Source organism: Myotis brandtii, unplaced genomic scaffold (assembly GCF_000412655.1).
Source record: "Myotis brandtii unplaced genomic scaffold, ASM41265v1 scaffold39, whole genome shotgun sequence".
NCBI lineage: Eukaryota > Metazoa > Chordata > Mammalia > Chiroptera > Vespertilionidae > Myotis > Myotis brandtii.
The window spans coordinates 7,694,882-7,711,958 of record NW_005364953.1 but is presented as its reverse complement, the minus strand read 5'-3'; the positions used below and the strand labels follow the sequence as shown (position 1 = coordinate 7,711,958).

Sequence of the window (17,077 nt, the reverse complement as noted above, 5' to 3'; positions counted from 1 at the left end):
TTACACTGTGAAAGGAAGGGGGAAAGCTCCCTATTTCTGATCTCTGTAAGTACATATGGAATGCTGCTACCAGTGCCCATCCTGTTTGTCTTTTAAAGCCTGGTCAGATCAGGAACATATCTACCTGCCTCTAGACCAGTGATGGCGAACCTTTTGAGCTCGGCTTGTCAGCATTTTGAAAAACCCTAACTTAACTCTGGTGCCGTGTCACATATAGAAATTTTTTGATATTTGCAACCATAGTAAAACAAAGATTTATATTTTTGATATGTATTTTATATATTTAAATGCCATTTAACAAAGAAAAATCAACCAAAAAAATGAGTTCGCGTGTCACCTGTGACACGTGTGTCATAGGTTCGCCATCACTGCTCTAGTCCAATGGTATTAAAGTGCAGACCTGCAGCATCGCCTGAGTTGGGTCTCTCCACCTGTGTTTTAACAAACCCTACATGGGATTCTGATGCAAGTTTTAGAATCACTATTCTAGATCAGGATGGCAAACTACAGCCCACAGACCAAACATGGATGCTTTTGTACAACCCCTTGAGCTAAGATGGTTTTTATATTTTTTTCAATGGCTAAAGAAAAATGTTAAATAGACTATTTAGGGACACGTGGAAATGATTTAAAATTCACATCTTAGTGTCCATTAATTTTTATTGGGACATAGTCACACCCATTCATTTATATATTGTCTGCGGCTGCTTTTGTTCAACATCAGCAGAATTGAACAGTTGCAGCAGACACCGTATAGGCCGCAAAGCTGAAAATATATATACTATCTGGTCCTTTACAGAGAAAGTATGTGAATCCCTGCTCTAGATTAATAGTGAATACAAGGAATATCATAAGCATAGAAGGTTCTGAGACCTTCTTCATCTGAAAATGCCAGCATCCTCATGGAGGAAGAAATGTACCATATTCTTACATTTCAGTGTGTGAACGTTGTTATGATCACCAGGTCATTCTATAGCTGCACAGAGTTTTACATCAGCATAAACTTCGTATTATTTCGGAGGACTAAGAAACAAGTAATCGGTGGATGTTTTAAATTTTGTCATTCTAAAAAATACTTCGTAGCCCAAAATTCTTCAGTTCTTTGGGGGAGATAAATTCATTTAAATTTTTTTTTCTGATTTTCTTCTGAGCTTTAACATTTCTGTTTTCCAAGACATAATAACCTTTCATGCAAAGACTGAGCTGTGTCTTGGTTAGATTGTGTGGCAGGGTTTTATTTTGTGCAAGGCTTGAAGCAGCTGTTTAGATTTCTCTTAAGTAGTTGTTATAATGCTCCAGGTAGCCTGTAGTTAACTTTTTATATCTATTTAGTCAAATTCTGTGTTTACTTTATTTATGGTGAAGAAGTAACGAGGGAAGTATTTGATGAATTGTCCATATGTTTTTCATTATCTTTTCTGGAGACTGTAAATTTCCTCCCTGGACAGCATTCTTAAAAGCTCTAACCACTTTAAGAGTGTGCATTCTGATACCTGTCGTATTTGTATACAATTTTGGTGGTTTTTTTTTCTTGGTCATTGAACAGTTAACGTCACGCAGCCAGTGGGCAGTAAGTCCTGACTTGTACAATGCATTGACATTTAGTCATAAACATGTATTAACTATTTTATTTTTATGTGTGTGTGTCTTAATAAATTGTGTTCCTTAGGCAACTTGTTCCAGCGATGGCATGTTCCTCTAGAACTCCGGATTACAAGACAAATGGCTAGCTCTGGTGCATCAGGGGGCAAAATCGATAATTCTGTGTTAGTCCTTTTTGTGGGCTTATCAACAATAGGTGCTGGTGCATATGTAAGTAGAAAAGCGGCTTGTGTAAAGAAGCTGCCAAACAGTTCCCATTAATAGCCTCAATAGTACTCTGCTTTACAACTTTTGCAACTAATCGCCCTTTCTCCTTTTGAAAAAATTTCCAGTAAGCCTTCTTTAACGTGCCTACTGTCTAATATCCTATGAGGGCCAATTTGGGAATGACTGAAATTTAATCTCATGTTGATTATCTTTGCTCTTTTCACTTGTCTTTTTATTCTTTACTTGAAAGCCACTGTGTTTTCTTAGGTTTGACCAAGTACCAAAAAATTGTACCTTTGCTCTTGGATGTGACACACTAACCTGTGAATAAGGACAAAATTCATTGCAGCTCCTTAGCACAATATTTGATTTTGACCCATTTGTCAAATGTTTTTTTTTTTCCTCAGCTTGGGATAGACATTAAAAACAAAAACAGCCTACAATTCAAATAGTAAGCGTTCCTAATAGGAAAACTATTCCTGAATATCACCAAAGACTAAATTATAGAATTAGTCCTAGTATCTCCAATTTTAGAATGGAGTTTCTGTGAGGTGAGAAATACGGTTTTCATTGCTACATAATTATAGGACAATTCCATCTCCTTGAATGAACTCTGATCAGCTTAATTGGTCACCGAGGAATTATGGTGTACTTTTTTTTTTTAACTTGGCAGGGTTTACTGTGACTAAGCAGGTCAGTTGGATCATATAAAGTTGAGGGAACCAACTTAGATAACACCTAGTAACAACCTTGATTGAAGGAAGCTGTTTGTTTTACTTACTGAGAGCAAATGGTTGGACGCCATTACAATTTTAGTTCTTTCTACATTGGTAAGACAGTGAACTTAGCTTGCTTCTTGATCACTAGGTTAAAAAAAGAGACGCGAAAATTATTTGAATTTATCTAGCTTGTCATTCCCTGACCTGACTTCCAAATGCACAAGAAAAGTAGGTAGGTCTTGCCAGTTGTGAGTCAAATTAGAGTGAAAAGTAGGTGAGCTCTGTCAGATAACAGACTTGGAGGAAATGGGCATTCTTCTCCAATCCTGGAGCAGCATTTTTTTTCTTTTTTAGCACAGGGTAACCAAAACTGCGTCCCCGCCTTTGTGTTGAATGTTTCTTCATTAATACTTAGTTCTTTTTCTATTTCCTTTTGTTTGTTTCTTGGCCTTATCTTTACCTACAGTTGTGCAGTGTCATCACCTAGGATCCCCTTCTAGATCACTAGCATCCGCAGGTGCTTCTGGGAAAGATGGCAGCAGACTAGTATACTTCTTAATTGTAGGAGCAACAGTCACTGGGGCAGGAGTTTATTATGTAAGATGCTTACACTAAAATATATCTTGGGGTAGGGTGGGTGAGTCCACGGCACTAATGAGGACATGATCCATTAGAATACAATGAAGTTTTCACAGCATGTGCTTTCTAGGTCTTTATTAAAGGGACATTGTCAGTCACTAGGGAGTCCTCAAATCTCATTCTTCAAACTGTTGAAGTCCTACCAGATATATCCAAAGCCATACATTTAATGAGTATTATAAATACTCATCACCAACCCTTTCTTTTAAAATTTTTGCTAACTTCATATTGTAATTATTTTTATGATGCTAAATTATATTGTGCTTTAGTGCTGCATACCTAACCAAGACAGACTCAAAGAGTAAACATTGACTAAGCAAGTAAAGATAACATGAACAGCATCCATTTTGAATTATTTTAGGTAAAATTTGCCAAACAATCAATTAACCCTACTTTTATTGATAAAAGGCATTTTACCCAATGCTTCTGAGGAAGTCCAAAAAGCCAGAGAAATCCTCCCCATTCACCCCAGCTTCTATTTGAAAGTAAATTCATTTGGCAGTGTCCCTTTTGTAATCTCTAATTTGGTCAAACTAGTGGCTGAAGTGGTATAAGCTAACATATTCCTGTAGATTTCTTTCTTAAGTGCCTCTCATTTATAATTGAGATACCACCCTCTGAGTCTGAACTTTCCCATTCCACAGTTCTCTCAACTTTTCCTATCAGTTCCATTCCATTCATTCAAAAATAGATTTAAAGTATTTGCATCTGATATGTTTGTAAAATTTAAACCTATTAAACCTCTTTTATGTTGCTGTACCAGAGTTGGATGGCCTCCACAGAGCTGGCCAGGCAAATCTCTTGACCCCAGGCCACAAGAACGGGCCAGTCACTGTTGCTTTCTCCTGCCTTAGAAATATCTATGAAGCACCAGTGCCTCTTAATCCATTCAGTTAAATGCCTCATTGCCCTCTGTGTTTATCCAACACTGGTAATAATAAAGCTACCATATTATAATGGTTTCAGGTTAAATGATAAGCTTTTGTCTACCTATAGCCATTTTCTAGTTCAGCCGTGGGCAAACTACGGCCAGCGGGCCGGATCCGGCCCGTTTGAAATGAATAAAACTAAAAAAAAAAAAAGACCGTACCCTTTTATGTAATGATGTTTACTTTGAATTTATATTAGTTCACACAAACACTCCATCCATGCTTTTGTTCTGGCCCTCCGGTCCAGTTTAAGAACCCATTGTAGCCCTCGAGTCAAAAAGTTTGCCCACCCCTGTAATCTAGTTCGTAGAGTTTTGTTTTGTGTTGTTTTGGTTTTTTTAGTTCATAGAGTTTTATATTAGGTTTTAAATCATTTAAAATGTGACCTGAGGTGGCTTAGATTTTTTTCTCTGAAATTGATATTAGTCTAAAGAGAACAGAGTTCAGACTTGATGACATATGGCTATAAATTGTTTAGTGTTTATATTAGTCTGCACTGACTGCCATAACAAAGTACCACAGACTCGGTAGCTTAAATAACAGAAATTTATTCTCACCCAACCAGCATGGCTCAGTGGTTGAGCGTCTACCTATGAACCAGGAGGTCACCATTCGATTCCTGATTCCCAGTCAGGGCACATGCCAGGGTTGCAGGCTCAATACCCAATAGGGGGTGTGCAGGAGGCAGCCAATCAGTGATTCTCTCTCATCATTGATGTTTCTGTATTTCCCTCTCCCCTCCTCTCTGAAGTCAATAAAAATATATTTTTTAAAAGAGAATTTTATTCTCTCACAATCTGGATGCTGAAAGTCCAAGATCAGGGTGCCAGCATGGTCAGGTTCTGACAGCGCTCTCCTGGCTTGCAGATGGCCCCCTCCTACATCCTCACATGGAGAAGAGAGAATGTGAGCTCGCTCTTCCCTTTCACCAGCCCTATAGGATTAGGGCCCCACCCTTATGACTTCATTTAACCTTTATCACCTCCCCAAATACCATCACATGGGAAGTTAGGGCTTCAACATATGAAGTTAAGAGGGATACAAACATTCTGTCCATAACAGTGTTCATAACGTTTCTCATATGACAACGTGTTCCTAATTTAAGTGTAGATACTATAATTCCTGATTGTGGAGCCCTTTACCTCCCCCCCGCCCCCGTGCACACACACACACACTCCACCCTCCCAAAATAAGGGAGCAGCACTAAGAACAAGTTTTCTGAAATGTTTGTCAGGGGTCTATACTTTAAACCAGTGGCTTTTTCATTTTTTTTTTACCACAATCCACAAGAAGAAATAAATTTTATCTTGTAACGGTTATATAACTATACATATGGAAAACCGAGAATTTTGAAATAATACTTACTAGTTGTAATATACTTCAATAGTTTCTATTCTCTTCTATTTGTGTTTGTTTTTTTCATGCTGGTCATAACGTACTAAATTGATTTTACAGCCCATTAATGGGCTTTAACCTCAGTTTGAAAAACACTGATTTGAACACTTCAACTTAGATCACAAACAGAAACTCCTAATCCGTGTGTATGTGAGCATTCCTCCCTCTCTTAGTGACTTTCTCTAGGACCACAGGCAAATCCCCTAATCTTAGTCCTGTTATTTGTCAGTGAGCAAAGTCAAGTGGCCTTTATAATACTTAATGAGATTTAGTATTTGGGCCCCATGCCATTGTTCAACTGATAGGATCATGTTCCCTCTGAGAAAATGGCCTGTTTCCTTTCAGATTCCTTTAAGTTGACTAAATGCCACCATATTCATCTGCTTTCATAAGTTGTTTCCACTAATATTTTTCTTTTTCTTTTTAAATTCGCACTGGAGGATATTTTTTCCATTGATTGCTAGAGAGAGTGGAAAGGAGGGTAGAGAGAGAAAGAGAGAGAAACATCGACGTGAGAGCGACACATCGATTGGTTGCCTCCCGAACACATTGGGGAACTTGCAACTGAGGTACGTGCTCTTGACTGGGAATCGAACCCGAGACCATTTGGTCAAAGGACCAACGCTCTTAACCAATTAACCCCCGGCCCGGGCTCCACTAATATTTTTCATAGATTTGTAGTTTTTCTTAACCTTACATGTATTCATATCACTACTTAGAAATCTGTTCAAACTGAGAATACAGAAACACTTGGAGGAAAGGTAAATTTTTATTTAGTATGTCTGCAGACTTGTTTTTATATTAGAACATTTTACTTAAAAGCTAAGTATATAGATAAATATGGTTATAAATATATGACAAACCTCATTCTTGTCCTTTCCCCACTAAGCCTCAAGATATTTCTTGGTCTGTTCTTCCTCTCATGTGTGACATTATTAGGAGGTGTGAGAGGGCCTAGCCTATTTTTGGATATCCCTCTGAATGTGAACATAACCCCAGCTTATTTCTCTGTTCACTCATGTTGACCAGCTTAAGCCATCTTTTTAGGTAAAAGTCTCTTTCTTAAAACAAATGTATATGTATACACACACACACACATACATATAGATATATGTGTGTGTATTTAGAGTATGGGTAAATACTGGAGTCATATATATATAGTATCTGATGCCAAAATTAAAAAAAAAAAAACAACACTTTCTAGCCCAGCCGGTATGGCTCAGTGGTTGACCATCTACCTGTGAACAGGAGGTCACAATTGGATTCCGAGTTGTGGGCTCAATCCCTGGTAGGGAGTGTGCAGGAGGCAGCCAATCAATGATTTTCTCTCATCATTGATGTTTCTGTCTCTCCCTCTACCTTACTCTCTGAAATCAATAAAAATATATTTGTAAAAATAAACTTTCTTAATGTTAGCTGAATTCATTTTTATGAACTTAGTAGAAAATTCAAGGTATAACAATTGCCTTTTAACATACAGTACTTAGTTTTTTAATCCGTCCTTATACCGTCCTTATATGTTGGACATTTCCAGGCTGATAAATGTTGAGGTCTCAGGGGCCAGGTTCTTTATTGTAGCACGGTGCTTAATGAGCTGCTCTGTAAGGGCTCATAGAAATATTCTTAAAACATGTTTTATACTTCCTCTGATTTCCTATACTTTCTCCTCCAATTAATTAATAATCTGGGATTCCAATTGACATAGCATCATTTAAATTCCTGTCTTGTTGACCCTGTGGGGTACAAAAGAGCAAAAAGTGTTCTAATTAAAAACAAGTCATTCTTGCCTACTGCTTTTTAAATTGGTTTTTTTCCAATAAGTTCTGATGCTGTATGTAAAAAACAGCTAATCATAATGCTAAAGTACCCTTCTTCAATTTGAAAACATAGAGAAAATAGTATATTTGAAATAACTACCGGTATTTAAGCAAAATGACCCTTAATGAATATCTGAATGTCACGAAAGGATAAACCATTGAGGGAAAGATTACTCTATCAGACTAGGATATTGCGGTCATGTTTCAGGGACAAAACTCAGGACACCTACCAGGGAAACGTGTGTCCTGGCTTCCTACCCTGGACCATGTAGATTGGTTTCACAGCTAGTATCCAGCATAGTCCAAAATCCCTTTTATAAAGTTCAGTCCTTCCTAACACTTTATTCTATAAAATGTTTTTCTTATTTCTTCATACCTTCAGAATTAAATACAGTCTGAGGAAAATTCTTCACATAGATAGACCCTGAGGAAATTTGAAACTGGAAAATTTTCATCTGCTTAACCTGTATTCTTTCCACACCAAGTTTGTACACACTCAATATTTTTTATTTCTTAAGAAAATAAATTTGCCTTAGTGACTTTCACATAGAAGAACTTACCTCAGGTAGACAAAAGCTTCTCATTTAATTGGAAAATAATGAAACTGCTGATGGTATGAGCTAGTTCTGTTATGAAATAAATTTTCTCCGTGTTTGGATCTACAGGCCTACAAGCTTATAAAAAGTGACCAAAAAAGATATAATGAAAGAATTTCAGGATTAGGGCTGACACCAGAAGAGAAACAGAAGAGGGCCGCATTATCTGGTATGTATGATTTGAGGCTCAATATATGAAGGGAAAGTTGTAAACAGTTTGGTACTATGCTTTGTAGTTATCTTGTTGACACGATGATGCTGAGAGATTGTAAGCTTCCAGAATCTATGGTATTACCCACACCTGACAGCGATTTGTTAAAGTATTTGACTGGAATTTATGTTTGAGAAGAAAGTTAGTGGGGATCATGATTGGTTGTTTTTCTTTTTGTGTATGTGTGTGTGTTTTTCCCCTTGTTTTTTTGAGGGGGGTTGTTTTTCTTTGTATTAGACTCTTAAAAGGCAAGCTTTATATTAAAAAGGCAAGCTTGGAGAGGAAGATTATTGGAAAAGAGAGAAAGGCCTTTTTTCAATGTGGAAATTATTTTAGGTCTATTTTGTTCTCTTGAGTTTTTGGAGTTTTGAGTTGTTAAAGATGTTTTTGTTTTTCTAAAGCATGTAGCCCTAGCCAGCACTTCTATTACACACAACTGGCTTGCTTTTTTTCAGAGAGAAATGTTTTAATCCTATAATAAGCCCCATAACCCTGGATGGTCGATTTACATTGCTTTTGTAAATAACACCTCCTTATTTTTGAACATTGTATAATAATCCCCAATTAACCTCCTGGGTGTTTTAGAAATTGCTAAATATTTAAGCTCGGTTCTAGTTCTGACAGACTTACTAGTAATCAATGAATGATATTGGCCAAATCATTCACTTCTTTTTTGGGTATTTTCCACTTAGGAAATGAAGGGAATAATTGCTTTTCCTGTCCAATCAGGATCCTGAGAAATTAAGATAATTGTAGATACAGTGTTTTGCTAGCTTTATGTAAAGGATTGAGACAAGTGCAAGGTGATTTTAAAGTGGCAAGGAATCATCTGAGACTTTAAGAAAATTCACCCTGTCTGGTCTGTTGCCTACAGCTCCAGAAGGAGAGCCAGTTGCTCAAGTCAGGGTACCAAGTCACGTTCCATTCCTGCTCATTGGTGGAGGCACTGCTGCTTTCGCTGCAGCCAGATCCATCAGGGCTCGGGATCCCGGGGCCAGGGTAAGGCACACATTGTTTTGTTTGTCACAGAGGGTATAGTCTGCAAGCACTTAATCAATGTGAACACTTTGACATCTGCCTCTTAAATGACTTGGTTCTGATAAGTATCATTATTTTGTGTCAAAAGGTACTGATTGTATCTGAAGATCCTGAGCTGCCATACATGGGACCTCCTCTTTCAAAAGAACTGTGGTTTTCAGATGATCCAAATGTCACAAAGACACTGCGATTCAGGCAGTGGAATGGAAAAGAGAGAAGGTGTGTTCACTTATATAAAATGGGCCCGACTAGCAACTTCAACTAAAAACAGGGAGTAGGTTTGGATTTTGCATGAAACATGTGCAATGCATAGGATGGATGGCATGACTGCACACTGCCGTCCACTCTGCTATGCACTTGGTGCAGCTTAGGGACAGCAAGTTACAGTGGCAGGAGTCCTGGATTCTGTTACCAGATCTACCAACAATTGAAGGTGTAATGTTGGCCTCTGAAACATTAGTGCTCCTATTTATAGGACTTTTATGTTAGACTTCTCCAGGGATGGTTAGCTTGGCCTGTATTGTCACTTCCTTACACTTGCCTTAAGCATGTCCCATAAGTGCACAAGAAAAGACACTGTTTTATGGCACTTTCTTTGACACTCTAGCAAACATTCCAGATTGTGGGGATAGAGGAGGCACATGGTAGAGAAGAACCTCTTTATTAAAATGTTTACACGAGAGACTTAGAAATGCAGGTCCAAGCCTTTTCCTTTTATTTATTTTTTAATATATTTTTATTGATTTCAGAGAGGGAGACAAATAGAAACATCAATGATGAGAGAGAATCATTGATTGGCTGCCTCCTACTGGGGACCAAGCCCGCAACCTGGGCGTGTGCCCTGACTGGGAATCGAACTATGATCTCCTGGTTTATAGGTCAATGCTCAACCACTGAATCATGTTGGCTGGGCCAAGCCTTTTCCTTTTAAAGGATGGCTTAGATCTCTTGATTCAAGTACCATGCAGTTTTCTGGGGTCCCAATTTTTTTCTCATTAGTGATCCCTTTGATATTGGATTTAATTTTATAAAGCTACCTCCTCTATCACCCCCACAATAATGTTCCTTTCTCAAGCAGAATGCATACTTCCAATTATCTTAGTCATCCCTAATTAATATCTCATAGTTACTATCTACTGTTTGAGGCAAAATAATCTCAGGAGCTAGACCATCGACCAGTTGGCCATCAACCAGTGCCATCCGGACAGCTTGTTGGGTGAATGTGTGACTACCGGTTCCTATAGCACTCCTCTTACTCTAATTTTTAAATGAACCTAAATCCAGAGCAGTATTTCTCAGCCTCTGTACTATTGACATTTGGGGTTGAATAATTCTTTGTTGTAAGGGAGGTCTGTGGACTATTGGGTGTTCAGCAGCATCTCTGGCCTCTACCCACTGGATACTAGTAGCATTCCTCCCCTGCAAGCTGTTATAGCCAAAAATGTCTTCAGACATTACCAAATGGCCCAAGGAAGGGGCAAAATTGCCCCTAGTTGAAAACCACTGATTTGAAATACCTCTGTATATGTACTAGTAAGTCACAACCAAGCTTTGGTGGCCCTGGAGACTTACATTGGAAAATGTTCCTAAAAGTTTTTCATGATGGAAACAATTTTATCAAATTTGTGGGGGCAGTTGATAGCAGTTCCAGGTGCTTATAACATCTTCTCCCTTTTCTCTGTACAGCATATATTTCCAGCCACCTTCTTTCTATGTCTCTGTTCAGGACCTGCCTCACATTGAGAATGGTGGTGTGGCTGTCCTCACTGGGAAGAAGGTAGGACATCTAGATGTGAGAGGCAACAGGTGAAACTTAATGATGGCTCTCAAATAACCTATGAAAAGTGCTTGATTGCAACAGGAGGCACTCCAAGAACTCTTGAGAATGGTGGTGTGGCTGTCCTCACTGGGAAGAAGGTGAGCAAGTGGGCTGCTTCCATTGCCAGGCTCCATGTATATGCCTGTGTGGGCAGTGAGTATGGTGACTTGTATTCCCAGTACCATTTTTGTCTTTCCTGCCATTGTAGTTTATCAAAGAAGGATTGAGTCATTTTAGGATTAATAGTGCCAGTCTAAATGCTTAGTGTGACTTCTTGGGGAAAGCACCAAAACCTAGAGTAGCATGCCAACCTACCTGCCCCAGGAAGTTCAAATCATTGAGGACCATGACCCTGAAGTTATTCCCTCTCCTGATTAGCATCTCTGTCCTTCCTTCTTCTTCCTATTTCTCCACACTAACATTTCTTTGGGATTGTTGATGATAAGAAAATGGCAAATGTGTATTCACGGTAGTAAAATAATTCAGGCATAACTTCAGCATGGAAAATATTATCAGCCTTTAGAAAGGTAAGTGGCTGAGTAATGGGAGCAGTTATTAGAGGTATTTGTGGGGCACAGGGAGAGTTTGTTTTGTTGTGCTATGTTTCACTTTTGTTAATGGGAAGTACTAGAGTGCATTTGTAAACTAATGGCGGTGTTCCACTAGAAACAGAATGGTTATCAGGAGCAAAGCCCAGAATAGATGAGGTCAGAGCACAAGTGGAGGGACCTGTGGTAGGGACAGGCCTACTTCTATAAAGGGACATTAGGCAGAAAAGATGAGTATATGTTGAGACATTATGTATTAAGTATCCCCTATGTGTAAATAACACACAAGCCCTTGCCCTCTAGGGACTAACAGTATTAGACAAAAATATACACAGATAATCATAACAAGAGATATAGAATGAGAAAGAGATGCACAATAGCCCTGGCCAGGTGGCTCAGTTGGTGGGAGCGTGATCCCATACACCAAAAGGTTGCGGGTTCGATACCCAGTCAGGGCTCATACAGGAGGCAACCGATCAGTGTCTGTCTTTCTCTCTCTCTCAAAATCAATGAAAACATATTATTGGATGAGGAATTAAAAAAAAAAGAAATATATGCGCAGTATATTGTGGGAATTACTGGGAAATGTGCCCAGTATAGTGATGGTTTCAGGGAAGGCTTCCTGGAGGAGAAGGTCTTATAGAATGGGAAATCTGTGGAATGAAGAGGTATTCACAAGATTAGAGTGAAGTGAAGAGCATTCAAGTAAAAAGGAACAGCATAAGGAAAGGCACAAGGGTATGAAAAAGTGTGTTTGGTGTAGGGAAACATAAGCAGCTAGGTATTGACAGATCAGAAAGTATAAGTCTAGAATACCAGGTGGTTATGTGAGAGTGGATCTATGACTGTGATGTTCAGGGGAAGGGTCTGGGCTCAGATGGAGATTCAAGAATTATCCACATATGTGTAGAAATTGTAACCATGAAAGTGAGTGAGGTCTCCCATGGAGAAGTTCTATAGTCAGAGGAGGAGTATGAGGAGTATGGAAGGGATGGAACCCTGGGATCCCAACATGTAGGAAGCAGGCTTAAGAAGAAGAGTCCATTAAGGAGACTAGGAAATAAGTTAAAGGGCAATATGAGGAGAGCCCAGGACAGGGACCGAAGTTGGAGAGAGTTTCAAGGAGGAGAATGTGATCCACAGTGTTACTGTAGCAAAGGAATCTGGTAAGAATTGTGAAATGACTCATTTGATTTAGTGACACAGATATCATTGGGAAGTTAGGAAAGAGTTGATAAACTACTCTTTCGAAAGATTTAAATGAGGAAAGAGTGGTGGCAATTGGACAGAAACTTGAGGAGGACCTAGAATCAAAAGTGAGACTCTTAGGATGGGTCAGACTTAAGCATGTTAATGGGCTGAAGATCCAAGATGTCAGGGGAGGTAGGGGAATGAGTGGGTGACTAATAGGGGAAGGTTCTGGGAGGGAAAGGCACAGAAAGATAACAGAAAAGACACCTCATCCTAGAAGCTGGAAGAAAGGAACTAAGGTTTTTATTTGGGGGTTGGGAGGTGGGAAACTTATGGGAAGCTGAGGAAGATCATATATAATGGCTTCACTTGTTTTTGCAATAAACTAGGATACCACCAGGTGGTTTTGTGAGAGTGATCAGTATGAAGGTTGAGTAGTGGGGTGGGACTGAAGAGGGAGCTTACCCAGGACAAATCAAAGACTGCTAAATAAGCTACTCATCCATCTGATCTCAGTGTATGTCATTGCCTCCAGAAAGCTTGATTGGGTGCACCTGTCTTATGTTCCTAGCATGGTCTGTACTGCCCTTATCAGAGCATTTCTCACTTTATTTCTCATACTTGATTGTAGTATTTGTTAAATTATCTGCTTTGCTACTACACTCTGAAGGTAGGGAAGGTATCTTATCTTTTTCACCATTGTATCCCCAGCACTTAGCACAATGCCTGACACATAGTAGGTGCTTAATAAATATGTCTTGAACGAATGGTCTCACCGCTAGTAAGGAGTAGAGCAAGAGACTGGAACCCCAGTCTCTATGACTCCAAAGCTCAAGCATTTCACCATAAGATGGAATAGGCTGCAAGGGAATTAAGGCTGTTGGCAAAAGAACAGTGGGATGGAATAGACTGCTGGGCAGAGAAAATTGAAAGCAACTATAGATGATAGTGGGACTGAGAGAAAACTGGAAGGATGGAAAATTGTGACCAAAGAGTGGGATCTCTGAGGTAGAAGTAGAGGATAAGAGATAACAACAAGTTTCTGGATGTGACTTGGAAAAAGTATGAGCCAGGTTTGCAGGTCTTCAGTGAATGAGGAGGAATGGCTGGGAGGTGGCTGGATAACAGTGATTTGTAGGGATATAGGTAGTTGTCCCTCAGAGATGAGAATACAGAAATTTGGAAGCAGCAGCAGCCAACACCCCTCCTAGCCTTGTGATGGAAGGAGTGGGAGGAAGGAGCAGTCTTAGGAAGCAGCTAAGTTGTAGTGAGGGTTAGAAGTTGTACAAAGCATCCTGTAAAAATGAATATGATGTAGGAGAGTTGACAAGGAAGTCACGGTTCAAACGCACCAAACAAATAAGTCTGTCCCTGTTTCTCATCTCCACAAATTGAGCAGGAACTTTGAGACTGTAGGGACTTGCTGTAAGGTTGGATGCTTAGGGAATAAGAGCCACCTGAAGAAACTGGGTACCAGAAACTGGTGTCAGTGATTATCCAGAAATGGTTTCTTTTTTTTTTAAATATATTTTATTGATTTTTTACAGAGAAGAAGGGAGAGAGATAGAGAGTTAGAAACATCGATGAGAGAGAAACATTGATCAGCCGCCTCCTGCACATCTACTGGGGATGTGCCCACAACCCAGGTACATGCCCTTGACCGGAATCAACCCGGGACCTTTGAGTCCGCAGGCCGACGCTCTATCCACTGAGCCAAACCGGTTTCGGCTCGGAAATGGTTTCTTAAGGATTGATCAACTTAGGTCAAGAACTAATTCTTCCCATTGGGCCTGATGGCCGATAGGTACAGGGTTCCTTTTTGGAGCAATGGAATTGATCTGGAATTATAGTGGTAATGGTTGCACAGCCTTGTGAATATACTAAAAACCACTGAATGGTACACTTGAAAATGGTGACTTTTATGTTAAGTGAATTATATCTCAATAAAAATGTTTTAAAGCTAATTTATCTTTATATCTTTTTGTGTGTCTATGTGTCTGCACCAGGTAGTACATCTAGATGTGAGAGGCAACATGGTGAAACTTAATGATGGCTCTCAAATAACCTATGAAAAGTGCTTGATTGCAACAGGTGAGTATTTCTGGAGATGACTTTCTTCTCTGATATATAGCTCATTCAAGTTCTAGTATAGAAGGTATTGCTTGATCTTAAGAAAACCAAAACCCAGACTCTCTGAAGTGGGTATCTATATCTTATGGCTAACTATTGGTATCACATCAGCAGCATTTCTAGATTATCCTTGCCGTTCCGTCCCCAAAAGGCATGGACGTGTATTAAAGAGGATTGCTTTTTTTTATCTCCCTGCTTAGCCCCTGCACTCTGCCCTGTACCCTGAAAGTGATATAGCCTTGTGGCTTCATTGCCCATTCTAATCAGAAATCAAGAGAGGAGCCCAGCTGGCGTGGCTCAGTGGTTGAGCATCAACCTTTGAACCAGGAGGTTGTGGTTCCTGGTCAGGGCACATGCCCAGGTTTTGGGCTGGCTTGATCCCAGATCCCTGTGTGGGGCATGCAGGAGGCAGCTGATCAATGATTCTCTTTCATCATTGACATTTCAATCTCTCTCTCCCTCTCCCTTTTTCTCTGAAATCAATAAAAATATATTTTTAAAAAAATCAAGAGAGGAGAGCAAAGCAGTTGCTTTAACAAAAGTAGCTATGCTATCTGGTGAGAAACTAGTGGAGGAGAAAGGGGAAGCAAAAAGTTAGGCCTTGTGACCATCTGCGAGGAGGGCGGGGCCCTTTGAAGAGATATTCTTAAATCTGCTTCTCAAAGGAAATGAATAAAAGCCTGTTGTGAGCGGAGTTGCAATAACAAAGCCTCCTTTCCAGTTGTGCTGCTGTGGCACCAGCAGGAGCACACACATCACAGCACCACCTTTGTGGTGGGTAGTGTGGGCTAGCTCCTGCTTGTTGGGCTAAAGGGTTTTCCTCTTATTTCCAGGAGGCACTCCAAGAACTCTGTCTGCCATTGATAGGGCTGGAGCAGAGGTGAAGAGTAGAACAACACTTTTCAGAAAGGTAATTGCCTGCTTTAGTGCTTTCGTTGTGTCAGTTTTGAAGAGGTAGCATAATCCTGTGGTCCCCAAGTACCCACCCAGGAACTGGGAGATTCAAGTTCTCTTTATGGCTCTTCTACTGACTGGTTATTTGGCCTTGAGCAAGTCACTTCCTCTCTCTGCACCTCAAATACTTCACTCAAGGGTTTTAAGCTCCTAGGAGAAAAATACATTTGGTGTTTTTTATTGCTTGCTATAGTTCCTTCCATCAGCCCTTCCATAGTTGTTTTTTTCCTGATGCATTTGAGTCATTGGAACTCCTTAGAGCTTCTTGGCATTTTTCATTGCAAGTTCAATAGTGGAGACTTTGGAGAGAAAGGTTCAGAGTACCTAAGTGAAGAAGACAAGGGGGTTTGCTTCTTATCACTATGCTTTGCTTTATGAAAACTGCTGAAAATTCCCAGCCACTCCTATGGATATTTGAAAAGATTTGTACTGTCCTTGAAGTTCTGGGCAGAATAAGGTTTTTCAGCCTTTGCACTACTGACATTTTAGGATGATATTTGATGTGAGGTGCTGTCCTGTGCATTGTAGGATGTTTATATCAATGCCCCTGGACTCTACCCACTAGTGGAAAGCAGCACCTCCCCACCCCCAGTTGTGACAGCCAAAAGTATCTCCAGACATTGCCAAATGTCCCCTGGGGTGAAGGGGCAAAACTGCCCCCAGTTGAGAACCACTTTTGTCAGATTGAGTGTGACACTGGAGAAAAAATATACATCAATAACATGGGCTATTCTGAAAGCGTGACATATATATAGTTAAAGAACACTAACAAGCCCAGATGGTGTGGTTCAGTGGTTTAACGTCAACCCATGAACCAAGAGGTCACCCATTGGATTCCAGCTCAGGGCACATGCCCAGTTGCGGGCTCCATCTCCAGTAGGGGATGTGCCCAAGGCAGCCAATTGAAGTTTATCTCTCATTGATGTTTCTATCTCTCTTTCCCTCTCCCTTCCTCTCTCTAAAAAAATCAATAAAAACATATTTTAAAAAATAAACTCATCTTCCAATTATAAAAAAAGAACACTAACAAGTATGTGACCTTGAGAAAGTCACCTATCCTCTTTGGGGTTTCCTATTCTGATCATTCAAATAAAGAACCGATAATTCAATAATAAAATTATCTTCTATCAAGCATTTTATATGGACACAGTTTTGTGTTAGCAAGTGCTTTATTTACATGTCATCTATTTTTTCTCATAAAATCAGTTGTTGCAGTTATTTTCTTCATTTTATAGTAGACTAGAGGCCCGGTGAACCAAAATTTGTGCACTCGAGGGGGTCC

At 39.7% G+C, this 17,077-nt stretch overlaps 1 protein-coding gene across 2 annotated transcripts in view; it reads left to right on the top strand.

Moving 5' to 3' along the window:
• The window catches only part of AIFM1 (apoptosis-inducing factor, mitochondrion-associated, 1), a 34,491-nt gene that overhangs the window by 5,636 nt on the left and 11,778 nt on the right, over nucleotides 1–17,077 (top strand). The window contains exons 2-8 of one of the 2 annotated variants that reach the window (XM_005872732.2): nucleotides 2,995–3,125; nucleotides 7,974–8,073; nucleotides 8,990–9,114; nucleotides 9,242–9,372; nucleotides 10,840–10,930; nucleotides 14,718–14,802; nucleotides 15,675–15,751. In XM_005872732.2, coding sequence (XP_005872794.1) covers nucleotides 2,995–3,125; nucleotides 7,974–8,073; nucleotides 8,990–9,114; nucleotides 9,242–9,372; nucleotides 10,840–10,930; nucleotides 14,718–14,802; nucleotides 15,675–15,751 — 740 coding nt within the window. Of the gene's footprint in view, nucleotides 1–1,669; nucleotides 1,813–2,994; nucleotides 3,126–7,973; nucleotides 8,074–8,989; nucleotides 9,115–9,241; nucleotides 9,373–10,839; nucleotides 10,931–14,717; nucleotides 14,803–15,674; nucleotides 15,752–17,077 lie in introns of both variants that reach the window. The other variant, XM_005872731.2, reaches the window with a different exon arrangement.